The sequence below is a fragment of the Crassostrea angulata genome, chromosome 2 (genome assembly GCF_025612915.1).
Source record: "Crassostrea angulata isolate pt1a10 chromosome 2, ASM2561291v2, whole genome shotgun sequence".
In the NCBI taxonomy this organism is placed as follows: Eukaryota; Metazoa; Mollusca; class Bivalvia; order Ostreida; family Ostreidae; genus Magallana; species Magallana angulata.
In genome coordinates, this window is record NC_069112.1 from 71803427 (window position 1) to 71824641 (window position 21215).

Genomic DNA, 21215 nt, shown 5'->3' on the forward strand with positions numbered 1-21215 from the left:
CTGTACTAGGAGTTATCCTGTACGAGGAGTTATCCTGTACGAGGAGTTATCTTGTACTAGGAGTTATCCTGTACGAGGAGTTGTCCTGTACGAGGAGTTATTATCCTGTACGAGGAGTTATACTGTACTAGGAGTTATCCTGTACTAGGAGTTATCCTGTACGACGAGTTATCCTGTACGAGGTGTTATCCTGTACGAGGAGTTATACTGTACTAGGAGTTATCCTGTACGAGGAGTTATCCTGTACGACGAGTTATCCTGTACGAGGTGTTATCCTGTACGAGGAGTTATCCTGTACGAGGAGTTATCTTGTTTGAGAAGTTATCCTGTACGAGGAGTTATCTTGTACGAGGAGTTATCCTGTACGAGGAGTTATACTGTACGAGGAGTTATCCTGTACGAGGAGTTATCCTGTACGAGGAGTTATACTGTACGAGGAGTTATCCTGTACGAGGAGTTCTCCTGTACGAGGAGTTATCCTGTACGAGGTGTTATCCTGTACGAGGTGTTATCCTGTACGAGGAGTTCTCCTGTACGAGGTGTTATCCTGTACGAGGAGTTATCCTGTACGAGGGGTTATCCTGTACTAGGAGTTATCGATACAATAAGGATACCTTTATGGCAGCCACTCCCCCGCCCGCCATTTTCCCTGTTTTTATAACCGGAAAACCGGTTAAAAATTCTCTCTCAAAATTCTTTGAACAGAATAGAAGCAATCGAGCTACGTGGGACCTCACGGCAGTCTCCGAACCCCATGCCGATAAAAAAAAAATTCACCCCGTTATATAACCTCTTGATCCGTCTCATTTCTAAATAAGATTACACATTAACTTTTGTTATATAATTGATTAATTCCTAGCTTTCTGATTAACTAACTATCTCGAAAAAAAACAGAACGTTAATTCACCTGCACGTAACCTAGGAGGTCAATAAAACATTTGATTTTCTCTTCATTGGACTGAAAAAAGATAGTCCAATGAAACATCGCATTTCTCAATTTGTTTGGCAATGGCTTTAAACTAAAACTTTGCTTGATAACAATCCATTAATATATGTCTGTATTAATTCGTCGATGAATTATATAAAAAAAATGATAATTGCTGTTATTTCGATCAATACCATGATTTAGCTTCCCGAGAAGTTCAGTACTCGGGCTCGTTAAATAATGTACTCCGGCTCAGTGAATTTTGTACTTCTCGGATAGCTAAATCCTCGTATTGACTTCAAAACAGCAAAAATATAATATTCAAGTTTACATGTCAAATTTTTTAGAAATAAGATATTGGAGATTTCTTTTTAACCCTTATCGCACAATACCATGATAATTATATTACAGAAATCACCGCATTGTCACATCGGAAACGAATTTTATATACATGAACCTAGCTCTCCTTGTTTGGTTCAGTTTTAATTATACCTTAAATATTTTCTAACAATAATGCTGGTATTTTTAATAGAAAAAGTGTTGTTCATTAATAACTTAGTGCAACAGTTTAGTTGGATATCATGTTTATTTTTCGTCCATTCTGGCGATTACGGCATGCCTCTGCAGCAAGGCAATTGCCATGTAAGGTCATGTCAAAATTCGACAAACTTGTAAACTTTACATTTGTCAACTTGTATCTGGTCTGATGTGCTATTGCCGAGAATGAAGTTTCAAATGCAGAAACTACGGATTAAATGTGTGCAGAGTTGAAGGTTTAATAAACAAATGAAAACAATAAAGCTGCGAAATGTGCATCATACGAAGTAACCGATTCAAATCTTACATGTTTTTATGCCCGAGTTTTATAGGTTACATGATCATAAATATTATTGCATATTCGGATTTACTAGTTTTCATGTCTGGATTTTTGAACACGATTACCCTCCATATTTTTTAAACGAAGCCCGGGTTATAATCAAAGTACTGAAGAACTGTCGGGAGTTGATTTTGTCCATGTTTATTCATTTTAAAATCAATGATATGTTATTTTGCATGACAAGTACATGTAGTTTCTAATTTGAATTACGCCCATTTTTATAATATGAATTTTTGGACTTTTTCGACAAGAATGTTGAAAACCCCCCATATGAATAATGTTGAATAATATTTAAAGATAAAATTAATTCAATCAAACTATGTATCACTTCAACGAAACTCTCGGCTGAAACCGTAAATCTCCGACAAGGATCTACGAAGACAGCCGAGCGTCGTATATAGAACTCTGGCGTAGGAATACATACGACTACACAAATTATTTAAATTGTTCGTACCATTTAAAATCTGACTTTTTTCAAGGTATTTATAAATAAGTTTCCTTAAAAAACAATGCTTTAGCATACATGAAATCGAATTTATCAATTATTTTCAAGAACTAAGTCTTGTCAGCAGCAATGATTTGTGCTGAGGTCCAAACACTGTTTCACTTTCGGTTTGTCTTTGTTACTGCATAGGAGAGTTGATTAAAATCAACTCCCAATAAAATGTGTTCAGTTTAAATACATGTGTACTTTAAAAAAACTCATGCATAACTGTTAATTAAGGAAACAATTAAACATTATTGATATATAGTTTGAAGTTTTAAATCAAATGATTTAAATAATTTATAGAGCGAATAATCTCCGTAGAGGTCAAAGTGAGGGTCAAATTAGTCTCAAGTATTTCCAAGAAATTAAATTCGTGTGTTGACAAGATTTGTGTTTAAACAATGAAATGCCTTCTGTGTTGTTGATTACGTTCTACTTTCCAAATTTTTTGTGCGTTTAGAGTGCGCTCACCGTTCACAAAACGCTCACCTTGCGCTCACTGTGCGTTCACTCATCGTTCGGTCCGTTTTCATTTATTCTCAATCGGAACTCCAAAATGAAGGATCGGTCTTTGCTAGTCACAGCAAATGAAAAAAGAACCCGAGCGAAAAGGTGGAAACTTATATTAGACATAAAACATCATTTTAAGAAGAATTTAGTCAGTTGAATTTAAAGTACACATTTCTGAGCAGGCAATGTCCCTTTTTAGTTGTTATTTTTTTATGACTTCAAGAATTGTTTTTTATCATTCCTATAAAGAAGTCATTTAATATATGTTTGAAGAAATATGATGCGACGTCCGATTTAATATTCCCGATGCACAGATATTTAAGTTACCTCGATCAAAAGAGTATTAAACATTTTTATTATTACATTACTCGATTATTTTTTTTATAAAATTATTGTCTTAAATTTGGTTTCATTTAAATATTTTATTTCTAAACATAAATGGTATCATGGTATAAGATATAGTAGGATAGACATTGTCTTAGATATTGTCTGACGTCAGGTATATCTAAGGTTTGAGAGTTGCATTCTCCGAAACAGTGCAGGCAATGGGAGCAAGCAAATATATCAAGAGTTCAGTTTGCTGGTTTATAAGATGTAAGAGCAGTTTGAGAAAGTATAACGTGACAGACGGACGGACGGACGGACGGAACAGGGTATAAACAATATACCCGTACTTTCTTTAGAAAGTGCGGGTATGATTACAAAATGAAAGACCGATATTTATTCAAAGTGGAGAAAACCTCGAAACTGTAGAAATAGGGGTTGAATTTTTAAAAACCTTCTTCTCAAGAACTACTTAGTCAAATTCAATGTAATTTTGCATAAATGATCTTTATGGAAAGAAAAGATATAAATTGCAAAAATTATTGGTTAATTCTGTTTAAAATCTGAGTTATTTCGAAAATAATATAAAACGGCGAGGCAAAACTGGGCCGGGGCAAAAACAAAAGATCGGCAGTAATTAATCTGCCAATCTCATTAAAATTTTCAGGACATGTTAGGGACCAGTATATTTGTATTCGCTGTAAATATTGCTGCAAAACAATGCGTATTTTGAAATTGACGATTGCCGATCTGCCCCGGCTTTTATTTTGCCCCGGCCCGGGTTTGCCTACCCATTTTACTAAAACTCGTATTCCATACTTCTAAAACGAGGTTCTTTGTTTAAAGCAGCCATGACATATGATAAACGGGTCGATCTGACAATGATGAATTTGTTCGTTGTGCAACAGTTCGCGTACGAAGGGAGTCTTAGAAACATGCAAGTAACATTGGTGCCGATTTTGTGAAGTAAATTGAGGTTAAATATTTCAATGGGTTGACAGTTTTTACATATGGCGGTCATGTTAGCCTGTTTTGATTTTCGTTTTGTTTTCATTACTTATGCATTGTAACCTGGGAATTATCGCCTGCAATTTGTACTTTTTACGAATCAATTAAACAGAGACTTCGGTAAATCAGATAGTTAACTGTTTACCTGCGCAAATTAAGCAAAATCTGATGTATTAACAAAGTACTAAAATACGATTCATTCTATCGGTAATTTGGCATGATCTTATGCGTAATGGTAGATTAATGCAATGTGTTTTGTTGAGATGCTCAGCATTTTCTCGAGTTTATTCAATTTGAATAGAGTTTCATATCGCTCACGGAAATATGACATTTATTATTTAATCATAATTCAGAAGACAAATTAAATTTTTGAATGTTTTTAATAAAATACAATAACTATTATATTTTATTTTAAAAAATGACTAGTAAGTAGTTGAGAAAGAAAATGTACATATATGCTCTCTTATAATTTGATCGCTTTATGAAGTGCGGAAGGAGGGGGGGGGGGGGCAGAACAAAAATGTGGAGAATTGGAAGTTAACAGTATACACCTGCCAAATGTTTAGTTTTATATCTTGCGTAGGATTTATTTTTCTATTCTGGGTAAAAATAGTATTCCGTAAAGGTACAATGTCAAAGATTACGTGTAAGCAAAAATTAGTGTAAAAATCGAATACTTTACAATATTTATTTTTTGTTATTCTACGGAGGGGTCATATGGCACAATATCTTTTGAACGCCAATTGTTGCTCAGGTGAGCGGTGTGGCCCCATAGGCCTTTTGTTTAATAGCTTGTCAAGATTTTTCGATTGAAGATTATACGTGCTTGAATATCCTTTCCTATTTCCTTAAAATTTCTTAATATAACAAAATCAATTTAAAATTTGATTGTTTAATCTTCCGCTTTCATGCTTACTTGCAATTATTTGAATGATATACGCATGTACATTCCTAAAATATTATAAAATTATTGAATTTCAAGTCATGTACATGTTCTAGATTGAAGAAAAAGACTTAAAATTTCTTTTTAAATATTAAACGTCCCGTTTATGAATTTAGGATCAGCAGCGAAAATTAAAATTCATTTCTTAAAAGATAGCCTCTTTGATCCATGCATTCCTCCACTGAAAAATTTTGTCAAACAAGCTTTTCGGAAAGCAATTACTTGTTTGCTGGATAAGATGTAAGATACAGGATATAGGGTATGATAAGATTGTTTTGTCAACTTTCAAAATACATATAGCAGCATTGTACACAGAGTTTATTAGGTACTAGTATTTCTTTTCTCCGCGTGCGTTCATCGTTCACCGTTATTAGTGCTCACCGTTCGCTCAGAGTGCGCTTACCGTACGCTCAGAGTGCGCTTACCGTACGCTCAGAGTGTGCTTACCGTACGCTCAGAGTGTGCTTACCGTTCTCTCAGAGTGTGCTCACCGTTCATCCACCGTTCAAGTGGGAAAGTAGAACGTTACAGGGACTGTAACGGTCTTTGCTTCTACCCATGTTTGAAAACCCTTAATTATCAAGATTTTTTTATTTGTACCATAAATCTGCCTTTTATATAGATTGACTTTGTTAGTCTTCTAGTGTTAATAATACGATCAGTTATTCAACGAAATGATTGGCAGTAGTTCCACGGAGATCGACTACAAATAGATAAAGGGATCCGAGCCGGCGCCGCATTTATGTACAATGTCTTTATTTTTTTTTTGATAGCATTATATCCATTGAGAAAATTTCAATAATTTTGTAAAATGCTTATGAATTATTTATAGCGAGCGCAGCTCGCCGGCTCGCAGCGCCGGCGCGAAGCGAGCTCTACCGGCAAGGGTGTGCGAATAGAAAATTCGGACTAGTTGCACATTCATTCAACAGATTTTTTTGGCGTCAGTAAATCGGACCAGTAATGCCTTGTTTTGATCGTCCCAGTAATTCCCTGTAAATATGGTTTCCCATTTCACACTCTCACGAGAACAAGATAAAAGACTATGTACATCATGCATTGTAAATAAAATAATTCCATTACATAAGACTAACAGAGTTGTCGTTCCTTCGAGTGACGTCACAATGGATTTCTTGCACATTGATCCCACAGAATTTTTCGGCGTCAGTAAATTTCGACCCAAAATGCAATTGATCAATGTCGGACGATCTCACAAGACTTGATTCCTTCTCGCGAGAATCAAAGTAAAACTTTTGAGAAACAGATAAATTGTGTAATTTCAAGAATATCATGCTTTTTAAGTAAACAAAGCAGTATATTTCACTTAGTTTATTTTTCAGGGTTTTTTTCAAATAGACAGACGACACTTGACCGACGTAAACTTTGACGTCACAATAAGGGGAAATTACTCTAAGTAGTTATATTGTAAATAAGCTGAAATTTATACCAAAATCTTCTCAAAATCTTGCAAAGCTAACGAATGGGGACATCTTTTTTTTTTTAAATAGGAAACAGTTGTAACTTGCCCTCATTTGGATGAATGCTCACATTTATTTTATTCACTATATATTTACAGTAATTAATTTCCAGGAAAGTTTTTTAAAAGGGGGCGCGGCAGCATCATTCAAAAAATATTTACAAGCAAAATGAAAAAGAAATTCTCAAAATCAGGGAAATTCTAATCCGGATGAGGAATGGTGAGTGCGAAGTATGCATTTAGCTCTTTAACGGCTCAATGATATCTTTATTTTCACATTTATTACATCCCGGGGGGGGGGGGGGGGTCTAAAACTGTTTTTCTTATATGATCAGCAAATTCTTTTATACGTGAATTAAATTTTTTTTAAACGGGGGGGGGGGGGGGACTCTATGGTAAGTCAATTTTTTATATGTAAGTTTAAGAAAAATGTCTGCTGCAAGAAAAGAGGAAATAAACTGCAATAAACATTATGTTAAAATCTTTATTATTCAACAACCTATTGTATCTGAGATAAATTCTTTTTAAATAAATAAACAATCTTATAAATTATGAATTTACTAGAAAAAATAGGCATGTTTATTTTTTATTTTGCATTCAAATTCATTTACGTTACGTTGATACTTTTATTTTTATTGATTTTTTATTTGATCACATGCTGCGCTCGCCTCAACGGTCGCACCGTAAAACATATTATATATCTTAATTCAATTTCATTTATAATGTGTGAAGGAAAAATTAAAAAAAATAAGATGAAAAGATACTGTGGCCAGGCTTGGGGTAATGCTAAATGTAATGGTAATGCATTGCAATGCATTACATATTTTCAAAGTACTGCTGGTAATGTGTAATGCCACAATTTTAGTATACAAGTTATGGTAATGTAATGCATTACTTCCCAAAATCTAGTGTAATGCTGGCATTACATGGCATTACTTGGCATTGTTATATTCAGTAGTATATTCTCACTATATAACTCTATATAGACAAATAGTCAATAACTGTAATATTAGCTCATCCGAAAAATATTGACCGGTCAATATTTTTTTGATATTGACTGGCTAGGAATAATATCTAGAGAACATTCCCTCTATTTCAAATAATCGCCTCTGATTTGTTGATTCGTAAACGATGACGTAAATAACTCTTCGCGACTCCAAAACAAGGTGACGTCATAATAGACAGTCAGTCAAGGCAAGTAAACAACGGACGCGCAATGCGACGGTTTGCTATCATAACGGATATAAGGATTTGCGAATTACTGTGAAGTAAAATCAGGTAGAACATCTGTATTTTCATTCTTCCGGTCGGCGGAAAATCAACAGTGACCGTTTGATGCTGAGGATATTTTGGAAATGAACTTTGCACAAATTTGAATTCGTGAATTCTTTGTTGAGCTGAGAAAATTACGGCGATCTGTTTTCAATTACTTTCTTAAATTTTGGTTTGTTTCTTCATATAACAAAACAAATGTTGACTGTGTTTTCGGGCAACATTGATTATATTAGCCCCCTTGGGACGAAAATATTGCCCTCCGCTTCGCGTCGGGCAATATTTCGTCCCTCGGGGGCTAATATAATCAATGTTGCCCTCAACCCCAGTCAATATTTGTATATTACTATGCTTTTCTTACATGTTTATTTGTAAAATCGTGATGAATTGAATAACTGAAACTGTATTTGATTAAAACTTGTTTTTTAAAGAAGAAAAATAATTCTTGAGATAAAAATATTTTTGTTGTATGATTAAGCATGTTAAAAAAAATTTAAAAATCCATTCTTAAATTGTCAATAAAACTGGCTATATCAACACAATTTCATAACATTTTAAGAGTGTCTTATTAAGAATTTCAAATCATTTGAAAAATGTACTCCAATTAGTTGTACATTCAATGAATTATTTACTGTGAAGAATGTGTCAACAGTGTTGTTCTAAGTATCAAAACATTCTATTTTTTAAAGAGGTGCTAAACACCCCAATCACCACCCTTCTATTGGCTGTATGTGTTCCATTAGAATGGAAAACAAACATACACCATTAAAAGCAAAAATGAATACACTATTAAAAAGATGCACTGACTAACCATAATCTCTTGAAGCTTAAAAATTACTTCCAGTATTATAACCCCTTTGAAAATGACTTTACACACTCTCTCTCTCTCTTTCTCTCTGTTGTATACATGTATTAAGTATAATAACTTGGACTGATAGAAAATACAAGATTCATGTATTTTTTCTATTATTACCTGAACACGTACCGGTACATACTTGTATCTTAGATTTTCACACCCGACAGGATACAGTTGAAAGATGAAACCTGTGAAACTTTGATCATATAGTGCAACAGCAATCTTGTAAAAGTCATTAAATTTGAACCTGATATTGAACATGAACCAGTAAATATGTTTAAACATGTTTTATTTATGAAACATTTACAAAAACTCTTTATTTAGCTTTTAAATTACTCTTTTAAAACTTATTGACTTTTCACAAAGTAATGGTAATGATAATGCATTACTTCTCTCATGTAATGGTAATGTAATGCATTACTTCAAGAAAATTAAGTAATGGTTATGGTAATTTAATGCCCTAATTCTTGAAGTAATGGTAATGTAATGCAATGTAATTCGCCCCAAGCCTGAAGTCTGTGGCAAAGGATCCATCAACAGTGTAGTGACAGCAGAGAGGTAAAAACGATTATTTTTTAACATTATAAAACATTTTACTAAATGATTATTTTGGCATCAAAACCATTTGACAGTTACGGTTAAGGTCTTTATGGTATTTTAAATTATAAAGTATATTTCTACCTAGGGTCAGCAAACGGTATTTTAAAAAAAATAAGCATTGTTTACATTAACACTATCTTCATGTTTGTCCTGCCCCGGAATTAAAATCTCTATCCGGGGGTCATGAAATTTATAATTGTCTTGATTGCTGTATAGTCTTTCTTAATGGGGCAGAGTCACGATTTTGGTGAAATTCTATGTTTCTGTTTTTATTATTTACAATGCTTTAAGAATGCATTTTCAAAGACCAAATTAAATTGGAGGGTCAGTAATGAAGTTATAAGCAAGATACAGGGCTCACAATTCTTTGTCATGTATACAAGGCTCCTGCCCTGTTTCTTTTTACATTAGTTCAATATACCGGTCAAGCTGATTTTTCCATCTTATTCATTTTAAGAATAAATAAACAGATCTTAACGTTTACTACATTCATTTTCGGTCTTTTACTGGAGTTTCCACTTCAACGTTTCAAATGTAAACAAACGCTTTGTTGTCATAGCAAAGAATTGTAAGCTCTGTAACTTGCTTATAACTCAAAGAATGACACTTAAATGTTGGTTGCATATAGAAAATGCTTTACTGAAGCATTGTAAGCATTTAAATCAGGTAAATAATTTTTGACCAAAATCGTGACCATGCCCCTTTAATATGTAGTCAGTTCTTACTTAGTGTCAGCAGAAGAAGAAAAAAACCCGATTTTTTGAGTATTTAATACATGTGTGTATAAAATCATACTATATCACCATTTTACCCTGACTTGGATTATGAAACCCTATACCCAGAGGTCATAAAATTTTAAAAATTATGTAAAAAACTTTGTAGTCTTTCTTAATATACAGTCAGTTTCTATTCAATGTCAGCACGTAAAAAGATTTTTTAACATTATATGCAACGATTCTAAACAAGCATTTTTGCATCGACCTAGAGATGAACCCCGTAAATTTGAAAACAGGAAATTTACAATTCTGGTAGAGATATGAATGCATTATTTTAAGTAGATTTTCTTAGATACGCAGAGAATAAGTAAAATATTATAAAAATGATCAAACTTAGCAAATTTGGTCCTGCCCATAGGCAATCTTAGCAAAGAGTCATAAAATTTACAATTTATGATGCATCATGTCACATTTTAATAGAAACGGCCGAAGTAATTTTTATTACTAAGTTAAAAATAGGCAATTGTTAACGCACGACGAGCGTCGCATCAAGACCGACGGCGACGGTGAAATACTAATTCTAATAAGTAATCAGAGTGCCTCAAGTGACCTAAATTTGAAAATACCTGATGTACTTTACAACAGTTCCTTTAATTTGAATGTTTGAAAATTAGGTATAAATACAAATACGTCAACATCAAATAAAGCTTATGAATTTGTAAACCTCTTAACAATTAGATCTGACTTCTTCTTTACAAAGAATATTAACGTCAAACACCCCTGTATTGATATGATAATAAAACTATATCCAACAAAAAGAAGCTACAAAAACAGTGTAATTTCTATACAAATAGAATAGATAAAGTTGTAATAACATGTTGGTATTTAAAAGTACGAACACTGTAAAGATACGTATTAGAGAGACAAACATGAGAGAGGAGGCAGATACACAGAAATAACAATGAAAGAGTTGATAAACATCAACTTAAATTAAAAGACTCGGAAAGAAACACAGAAACAGAGGAGAAAAACATACCTATTTATATTGATAGAGGGAAAAGAGAAATATACATTAATATTGATAGAAGGGAGAAGAATAATATGCATTTACCTTCATTACAGAGTGCCCCTATGAATCCACCTGCGCATCTACACGTGAAAGATCCATCGCTGTTGCTGCATATTCCTCCGTTTTGACATGGATTGTCAAGACATTCATTGATATCTAAAAGTTATTATGATTTTAAGCTGTTATCTCAGACATTATATAAACTAGAAAAAACAATATAAAATACAAACAAATACAAGAAAGCAACATCAATTAAGACATTAAAATGCATGTAATAGTCCTCGTATTTAAAGCTGACATGAATTCATAAATACGCATTATTTCTCGTTTATCTCCGACTACCGCCATATTACTTGTGGTTCATCGATACACACCCCCTATATACATGTATCTGCATTCAGGCATTTCATACACCCGAACCTTGGACGAAAAGACGTGTAGAAAAACGTGTTGAACATAAATAATATGACAACAAGTAAAATGGCAAGGTATATCTCAGCGAACAACGAAGTAGACAGACTGAAACCAAGGCACAGATACTTAAAAAATCCTCGATAATTGTAGACCGCTTCCTGTGTTGTTTCTGTTTAAACATTGCATACGCGCAAACCACACACTTTGGCAGATCGAGCAATGTCAATAACAGGATAGACTTTAGAAACTGACCTTATGTAGAAACCGATGTTACGTGTTACTGTTATGGATTTACTTAAGAAATAAAGAACGAGTTTTCGTGAATGTTGCAGGATAACCTCCGAGGTCGAGAAATGTTGTTTTGAAATATAAAAGCCGAGGCGTTAGCCGAGGCTTTTATATTTCAAACAACATTTCGAGACCGAGAAGGTTATCCTGTAACATTCACAAAAACAAGAACTTTATTTCTATTCTACTAACAGCCCAGTATTTTACAAATCCATTCTCCTATAGAGAGACGTTCTAGGTCATTTTGACGGCTGTTCCGTGTAACCCCAATGGTTTTGTTAGTAATGTTAACATGTGAAAATATCAAAGAAATCACATGCAGACGACAGACAACATTTTTCTTTGGATTTTTAATACTCTTTACTTATTTATAAAATATCTTTAAATCATGTTTCTTATATTTTAAGGGCAAAGTAATACGATTATTCCTACTATACGTTTTCGTTTTTATGTAAAAACACGCAGTGAAAATGTGCTAGGGAGGTGCTAGGAACAGCCGCATTGATCTCTTAAAAATAGAAATTTGAGGCAATACACATCGTTTTGACTGGAACTAACACGTGAAATTGACATAGTTTTAAAACTTTTTACGGTTGAAAGTTGTACCTTCATGGTCAGTGCGAGACAAATAGGTATTTCTGATTTGATAATTTACTGATGACGTTCGTGGTATATCGGAGAATAATGTCCGCGGCATCTCTTTGATCTCGGCAATAACTGTAGTAGAATATTATTTAGCTACTGAGTTGGATGTAGTTTGGCCAGTGTTTTCAAAAAGACACAGACGTTATACACTCTCTATGAACGACACACGTATTCGATATGCATTCGATGTAAGGGAGCGCAATCTGTGCAAAATAATAATGATACCTTGAAAATTATTGTAAAGAATAAAAAAACTTGTTTTTTGTGATTGCTGTTTTCTTTTTTCTTTATCACAAACATTTAACTGCAATGTGTAGTTTATGCATCAACAAGTCCGTGCAACCTACATGCCTCGATCGGAAAGCAACCGACGATAACTTTCTCAACTACTGTAGATACCCCAGTGGCAGTAGAGGAGCGATTGAAACTAATATGGCGACCAAATGCTTTATGCATTCATGTAAGCTTTAACATATAACAAGAATCAAAGGAGAATTTGGTTTTAAGTTGGATTTCAAAAATTATCCTTATTTTAACGGAAGGAACATTTTAACATTTGCAGCCTCCACAACTATAAACATGCTTATTTTATATTTGATTTAAAAACACTGTACTGATATAATAATGAAACTATATCCAACAAAATAAAGCTACAAATAACAGTTTAATTCTTTATACAAATAGAATGGTTAAAATTGTAATAACATGTTGGTATTTAAAAGTACGAACACTGTAAAGATAAGTATTAGAGAGATAATGACAAACATGAGAGAGGAAGGCAGATACACAGAAATAAAAATGAAAGAGTTGATAAACATCAACTTAAATTAGGAGAGTCGGAAAGAAACACAGAAACAGAGGAGGAAGGCATACCTATTTATATTGATAGAGGGAAAAGAGAAATATAATTAATATTGATAGAGGGGGGAAGAATTATATACATTTACCTTCATTACAGAGTGCCCCTGTGAATCCACCTGCGCATGTACACGTGAAAGACCCATCGCTGTTGCTGCATGTTCCTCCGTTTTGACATGGATTGTCAAGACATTCATTGATATCTAAAAGTTATTATGATTTTAAGCTGTTATCTCAGCAATACCATAGATAGAAAAAACAATATAAAATACAAACAAATACAAGAAAGCAACATCAATTAAGACTAATGCATGTAATAGTCCTCGTATTTAAAGCTGACATGAATTCATAAATACGCATTATTTCTCTTTTATCTCCGACTACCGCCATATTACTTGGGGCTCATCGATACACACGCCCTATATACATGTATCTGCATTCAGGCATTTCATACACCCGAACCTTGGACGAAAAGACGTGTAGAAAAACGTGTTGAACATAAATAATATGACAACAAGTAAACTGGCAAGGTATATCTCAGCGAACAACGAAGAAGACAGACTGAAACCAAGGCACAGATACTTAAAAATTCCTCGATAATTGTAGACCGCTTCCTGTGTTGTTTCTGTTTAAACATTGCATACGCGCAAACCACACACTTTGGCAGATCGAGCAATGTCAATAACAGGATAGACTTTAGAAACTGACCTTTTGTAGAAACCGATGGAACGATGTTACGTGTTACTTTTATGGATTTACTATCATTTAGCTACTGAGTTGGATGTAGTTCGGCCAGTGTTTTCAAAAAGACACAGACGTTATACACTCTCTATGAACGACACACGTATTCGATATGCATTCGATGTAAGGGAGCGCAATCTGTGCAAAATAATAATGATACCTTGAAAATTATTGTACAGAATAAAAAAACTTGTTTTTTGTGATTGCTGTTTTCTTTTTTCTTTATCACAAACATTTAACTGCAATGTGTAGTTTATGCATCAACAAGTCCGTGCAACCTACATGCCTCGATCGGAAAGCAACCGACGATAACTTTCTCAACTACTGTAGATACCCCAGTGGCAGTAGAGGAGCGATCGAAACTAATATGGCGACCAAATGCTTTATGCATTCATGTAAGCTTTAACATATAACAAGAATCAAAGGAGAATTTGGTTTTAAGTTGGATTTCAAAAATTATCCTTATTTTAACGGAAGGAACATTTTAACATTTGCAGCCTCCACAACTATAAACATGCTTATTTTATATTTGATTTTAAATAAAACTGAATTGATATAATAATGAAACTATATCCAACAAAAAGAAGCTACAAATAACAGTTAAATTCTTTATACAAATAGAATGGATAAAGTTGTAATAACATGTTGGTATTTAAAAGTACGAACACTGTAAAGATAAGTACTAGAGAGATAATGACAAACATGAGAGAGGAAGGCAGATACACAGAAATAACAATGAAAGAGTTGATAAACATCAACTTAAATTAAGAGAGTCGGAAAGAAACACAGAAACAGAGGAGCAAGGCATACCTATTTATATTGATAGAGGGAAAAGAGAAATATACATTAATATTGATAGAGGGGGAAGAATTATATACTTTTACCTTCATTACAGAGTGCCCCTGTGAATCCACCTGCGCATGTACACGTGAAAGATCCATCGCTGTTGCTGCATGTTCCTCCGTTTTGACATGGATTGTCAAGACATTCATTGATATCTAAAAGTTATTATTATTTTAAGCTGTTATCTCAGCCATAACATAAACTAGAAAAAACAATATAAAATACAAACAAATACAAGAAAGCAACATCAATTAAGACATTAAGAGACAATGTCAGTAATCATTGAGCTTTGTCCATATTATAAGTGGAAAGTGTAAAAAAATATTTTTCCTTGATATTGTTATGTTGATTAATATAGGTAAGCGGTATTTTAGAAATATGGTATTTTTGGCCACATGGTCATTGTTTCCATGGCAACAACCAAAAATAGACAAAAACACTAAAATACCAACAAATCATCAAATATGTAAAAATAACAATGCATATCAACATAAAATTTTGTTAAATTTGAAAAAAATTGATAACACTAAATTTTGCATTTATTTGGAAATCAGAATGTCAAAGTATTATTTCCCAAATTGCTTTTTTAACATTTTTCATTGTAAAATTTAAAGTTTTTTTAAAAATTAATTTCTCTAAAAAGCAACCTGAATTTGTTTTGATTCTATATTAGATAAAAAATTCTTACATTGGTTTATAAGATTTATCAGTGAAAAACGGTAGTCAATGTGTATAAAAGAAATAACATTAAAAGCAAAGTAACCAAACTTTGATTTTGAATATGTAATATTACCCCCCTTTATGGAACTCTTCTGCGGCGGAGGTTCAATTAAACTAACAGGAAGTGGAAACCAAACATGTTGTCTGCTCAGTTGGTTGTAGTCTGCTTGAATTTGCAGAGGACTTACAGCAACTTGTAATGGTAGGTGATATTTATTAAATATGTCTGATCTATGCCAAAAATATTTATTGTAAAACATCTATATTGCTTCATAAACGGATAAAAAAATTGACTTTTTGATTGACTTTACAGGGAGTTGTGGTTGCTTGATGTTTGTTTAAAATTGCAGAGGAATGACATCTGATTCAACTTGTAAATGTAAGTGTTGTTCCGTCAACATATGTGATGAGTTTAGAATAATTTCAATTAAATTGTTAATTTCTAAAATAAAAATACACTCTTTACCAATTTTACATAGATTTTTAGAAAGAATTGGAATGACTCATGAACTTTGTCTTAATTGTTTAAATTGTCATCCGCTTGAAGTTGCAGAGAAATGACAGCATCTTTTGAAAATATGTGTATTTTTGTCAGTATGTTGGATGGATTTCAAATAAGTTACCAGTTATAATGTAAAGCATTCATAAATTAATGCAAATTTATATGAAAAATACATAACCCCACCCCTATCTCTCTCTCTCTCTTTCTCTCTCTCCCCCCCCCCACCCACTAAACATATAAAAAGACAGAATGTTTATATACATTCTCTTTTAATGGGCAATTTTAATTTTCAATTTTTAATTCCAAATCAAGCCTCCATGATGATAAGGTTACACTATCATAGTTAGATTCTCAGATGTATTACATGTATGTTTGTTTTGGAAATACATGAAAGCTCAATATCAGTTTATAACAAGCTTTTATATTAATAACATATCTTGATCTCTTTTAGATGGAAATCAGTTTGTCTGTAGCTCAGCTTTTTCACACCGAATGATACCTGTGGATATATACAAAAAGACCTGGCCAAGACATATTATTCCTATGACATGTTGTAATCTTTCCATAGATGCACACCTCCGACAGTTTTCAATTTGTAGCAGTATAAAATCAGAATCAGAATTATTGAAAATAAGGGGAGGTTTCTTCAGTGAAGATGATGAAATACTTACCATCTGTCCAAACACAGGTATGTGACATGTCTTATGAATGTATCATGTTTCATAATATGGTTATGAATATCAGACAATTAAATTCAAAGACTTGCAGAATTTAAATTAAACACCTTTATCAATAAGAACATGTGATTAGTTTTGAAAGAGTTGCTTGTAAATCTCTGAATTAACAGAAAAAATGACCCATAGAAATTCCCTTTGCTTAATAGTGAATTAGAATTTTCTCTCTATCATTTTCTCTCTATCTCAAAGCATCTAATTTAATTGTAGTAACTGTACCTTCAGTTTGACAATGACAGACACTAGCTTGCAATTGACAAATTCATATGTTGTTTGCTTTGTTTTGTTTTTAATGTTTTGAATCAGGAAAAATAAGTACATGTATAAATGGACTGAAGTGTACATAATTACTTGTACTTGTGAATTTAACTAAGGGCATTTCCTTATGTAACCATCTCTCTGTCTTTCCTCACTTATCTTTCTCTTCTTTGATATTGATGTTGCAAGATATATCTGTGCATTACTGTGAATCAATCAATTATTACAATGCAGATAGAGGTAGATTCTTTCAGATCATCAAAAAGTTTGGCATACACAAGAAACTTAATCTACCAGCATTAAGTCTACAAATTCATACTAAGTCCAAAAATGTGAAATAAGAAATTGCAAAGTAAATTTTAAAATTTTGACCATATTTTTTTTATATTGAGTGACAATTGTAAAACTGTCAGTGGAACAAAAATTAAGCATTAGCATACATAACTGGGAATGTAGAATTTAAAAAAAATATGCCTGCCAGATTGATTATATCAAAAGTATGTGTAAAAACTTTTGATTGTATCATTACTTGACCATGCAGTGGGCATTTGTGAAAACAAATTAGTTAAGTAATGATAAACACATTTACAAATGAGTTTTAACATCTTATTTAGATATGTTCTTGGTGTTGGATGGAGGTCAAGTAGGATGTGTTCCCTTGGATGGACATGTAATCATCAAAGCAAGAGCAATTCAAAAGGAACCATAACAAAAGAGCAGCCACTCTTGCTGAAGAATTATTATGATTGTGTTATTAGAATTGGTTCAGGTTTGTCAATTACTTTGGTTATTATGGCATTGAGATTAAAAACACAGAATTTTTATTTCTCTCTCTCTCTCTCCCTCTCCTCTCTCTCTCTCTCTCTCTGTTGATAAATAAAGCCTAGGACCAGTAGTCTGTCAAAATATATTGGCCTGCAAAATAATTTACTTGCCCCCATATATCCATATGTGTAACATTCAAAATTGATTACAAATTGTTTTAGACATTTGGCTTTTAAAATATTTACGAGTCCATCATACTTGTGTTCCCTTGGATGGACATGTAATCATCAAAGCAAGAGCAATTCAAAAGGAACCATAACAAAAGAGCAGCCACTCTTGCTGAAGAAGTATTATGATTGACTTATTAGAATTGGTTCAGGTTTGTCAATTATTTTGGTTATTATGGCATTGAGATTAAAAACACAGAATCTTTATTTCTATATTCTCTCTCTCTCTCTCTCTCTCTCTCTCTCTCTCTCTCTCTCTCTCTCTGTTGATGAATAAAGCCTAGGACCAGTAGTCTATCAAAATATATTGGCCTGCAAAAAAATTACTTGCCCCCATATATCCATATGTGTAACATTCAAAATTGATTACAAATTGTTTTAGACAGTTGGCTTTTAAAATATTTACAAGTCCATCATACTTGTGTTCCCTTGCATGGACATGTAATCATCAGAGCAGGAGCAATTCAAAAGGAACCATAACAAAAGAGCAGCCACTCTTGCTGAAGAATTATCATGATTGTTTTATTAGAATTGGTTCAGGTTTGTCAATTATTTTTGTTATTATGGCATTGAGATTAAAAACACAGAATCTTTATTTCTATATTCTCTCTCTCTCTCTTCCCCTCTCTCTCTCTCTCTCTCTTTCTCTCTCTCTCTCTCTGTTGATAAATAAAGCCTAGGACCAGTAGTCTGTCAAAATATATTGGCCTGCAAAAAAATTTACTTGCCCCCATATATCCATATGTGTAACATTCAAAATTGATTACAAATTGTTTTAGACATTTGGCTTTTAAAATATTTACAAGTCCATCATACTTGTCAATTTATTTAATTTCACTGGCAGGAATAAAAAAATTTCTGACCACTTAGTTTTTGTAATGACTGATATTACAGTCCAAATTAAATAAATTCTTTACTGCGAGCGCTTTCAGCCATGTTGGCTCTTCAAACTGTTACACAAAATTAAACGTAGGTAATCAAATAATTGATTTGCTTTTTATTATCTCACCTGAGCTGAAAGCTGAAGTGAGCATTTCTGATTACTTTCTGATTACATCCATATGTCTGTCTGTCTTTCCATCCATCTGTAAACTTTTTGCATTTTTGACTTCTCTCAAGAACCATGCACTGGGTCAGTTTTAACCAAGGAATATAAGTAGAAAAAATCTTTTGAAAAGTCTTTTAAAAAGGGATTTGATGTTTAACATAGGAATATGTGCAGTAAATTTTAAAGATAGTTTTAAACAAGGTATACTCTTAATTGTTATTTTAGATATTTTGTTCTGATACCATGAAGTTAATTTGATGAGCTATTGTTGCTCAGATTAGTGATGTGGCTTCTGGGCCTCTTGTTTGAATTTGTTAGATGATATCTCCATCATTTACTGTAATAGTTTTTGAACTTTTACAGGAGTGAGTTCCAATTGTAGAAAACATCTTGTAAAAAGGATGGAATCAGATAAGGAGAATACAAAAGGGGAAAATGAAGTAGACACATATCCAGTTGGTTCTGCTGAAGTTCTTCACAAAGGATGGGCTTTGAAGTCAAAATGCGAGTTTAAGTGATTCACTGAATCTCAAAAATCTTTCTTGAAAGTTTGGGGTTGTAGAAAGCAGTGGTCATAAACTTGACCCAGAAGATGTAGCCTCCGAGATGAGAAGAGTGAGAAATGCAGAAGGAAAGTGCATTTTCAGAATTGAAGAGTTCCTTTCAGGAAATCAAGTTTCCAGCTATTTCTGCAGATTGGACTTAAAAAGGAGGAAGATTCCTGTTGTGATCAGATGGTTGGAGAAAAGGACCTAGAAGCTGAAAATGATTTGGACAATTTTAGAAGCTTGGCCACTTTAGCATTTTATTAGAACTTCTGATTCACTATTTTTAGGCCACCCGAGTCACTCAGGTGACCTTTTGCTATCTGTATTTGTCCGTCATCATTCGTTGTACATTGGTTGTTAACTTTTGAACATTTTTAGCTTCTTTTTTGAAACCACTGAACCAATTTAAACCAAAGTTAATATATGTACTAAAGTACATACCAGGTATATATTTATGATGAGGATGAGTGCCTCTTCCAAAATTGGGAAGTTCATGGTCCTGGGTAAGGTGTTCTGGTGTTAGAGTGGGGCTCTAAATGCAGTAGTTCTTTGAAAATCTTCTCCTATGCTCCTGGGTATTAATCCGATGAAATAAGTATATAGTTATGATAAGGAAGAATGCCTCTTTCAAAGTTATGAATTTCATGGCCACTGGATCAGGAGTTTTCTTGTAAGGACAGGGCTCTAACGATTATGTATAGGGTAGGGTGGTGTAATTTTTGCCCAATTATTTTTTTGTTCCTAAGATTTGTTCAACTATGTCACTGTATGTTATGCTATGACGTTTTGATAATTTTTTTTAGAATTTCAAAAGTTTATTAGATTAAACTATCCCGGAATAATAAAAATGAGTTCATAATAGCCCTATAATTATAATGCACATGAATATACATTGAAAGAGCCACACTGCAGGTACTCAGGTGACCGATAAGAACCATGGGCCGCTTGTAAAATGTAGTATTGTTTTTGTGCTATGTGAACGCATCATGTATATTTTCAACTGAAACTCTTCACTTTGAACTGTTGAGGTTAGTCATTGTAGATGTCATAAACGGGGGTGATAATTTTGTTAAAAAAATTAGGAAAAACAAATTTAGGCAATGAACAATCTTTATATACTGTAGAAACACATATTTTCGTTGGTGCAAAATTTCGTTGTTTTTAAACGAAATAAGATTTCGTTGACATTTAATTTCGTCATAAAGTATTATCTTTGTATGCATTAATACTTGGTTTAAAAATTCGTCATGGATTTAATTTCGTTGATTGATACTGCCAACGAAAATAACGAAATTAAATCCTCGACGAATATTTCTGTTTCTACAGTACATGTATGATGTCCTTCTCTTAGAAGCAAGAAATATTTAAATAACTTTTTATGTAACCAAGTCAAAACTTAACCTTAAACAAATTTGTATGGTTAAAATTGCATTTCTATTAAATTAGTAAGGTGGAGTATATTCTGCTGTTAATTTTGCTTAACAAGAAAACAAATTCAAACAATTCAAAAATTACCGCTATGTATAATGGTAATTTTCTGTTAAAAACACTGATTAATTT

The 21215-nt window shown here is 33.0% G+C and overlaps 2 protein-coding genes across 2 annotated transcripts in view; one reads left to right on the forward strand and one right to left on the reverse strand.

Moving 5' to 3' along the window:
- LOC128171089 (neurogenic locus notch homolog protein 1-like) overlaps window positions 1-21215 on the reverse strand; it is a 39322-nt gene that overhangs the window by 7319 nt on the left and 10788 nt on the right. Inside the window, exons 6-8 of the mRNA XM_052836842.1 lie at window positions 14895-15008; window positions 13359-13472; window positions 11107-11220 (exon numbers count right to left, since the gene is read on the reverse strand). Coding sequence (XP_052692802.1) covers window positions 11107-11220; window positions 13359-13472; window positions 14895-15008 — 342 coding nt within the window. The remainder of the gene's footprint in view (window positions 1-11106; window positions 11221-13358; window positions 13473-14894; window positions 15009-21215) is intronic.
- Window positions 15313-20117, forward strand: LOC128171118 (uncharacterized). Its single transcript, XM_052836867.1, has 5 exons — window positions 15313-15775; window positions 15887-15952; window positions 16527-16758; window positions 17676-17836; window positions 19471-20117. The coding sequence occupies exons 2-5, from the start codon at window positions 15928-15930 to the stop codon at window positions 19623-19625; spliced, it is 573 nt and encodes a 190-aa protein (XP_052692827.1). The 5' UTR covers window positions 15313-15775; window positions 15887-15927; the 3' UTR covers window positions 19626-20117.

Excerpts from the sequence above, each read along its gene's own strand:
- LOC128171118 (XM_052836867.1), top strand. The coding sequence starts at position 15,928 with ATGACATCTGATTCAACTTGTAAAT. Across the intron at positions 15,953-16,526 it reads ATCTGATTCAACTTGTAAAT|ATGGAAATCAGTTTGTCTGT; the intron begins GTAAGTGTTGTT and ends GATCTCTTTTAG. Across the intron at positions 17,837-19,470 it reads TGTTATTAGAATTGGTTCAG|GAGTGAGTTCCAATTGTAGA; the intron begins GTTTGTCAATTA and ends GAACTTTTACAG.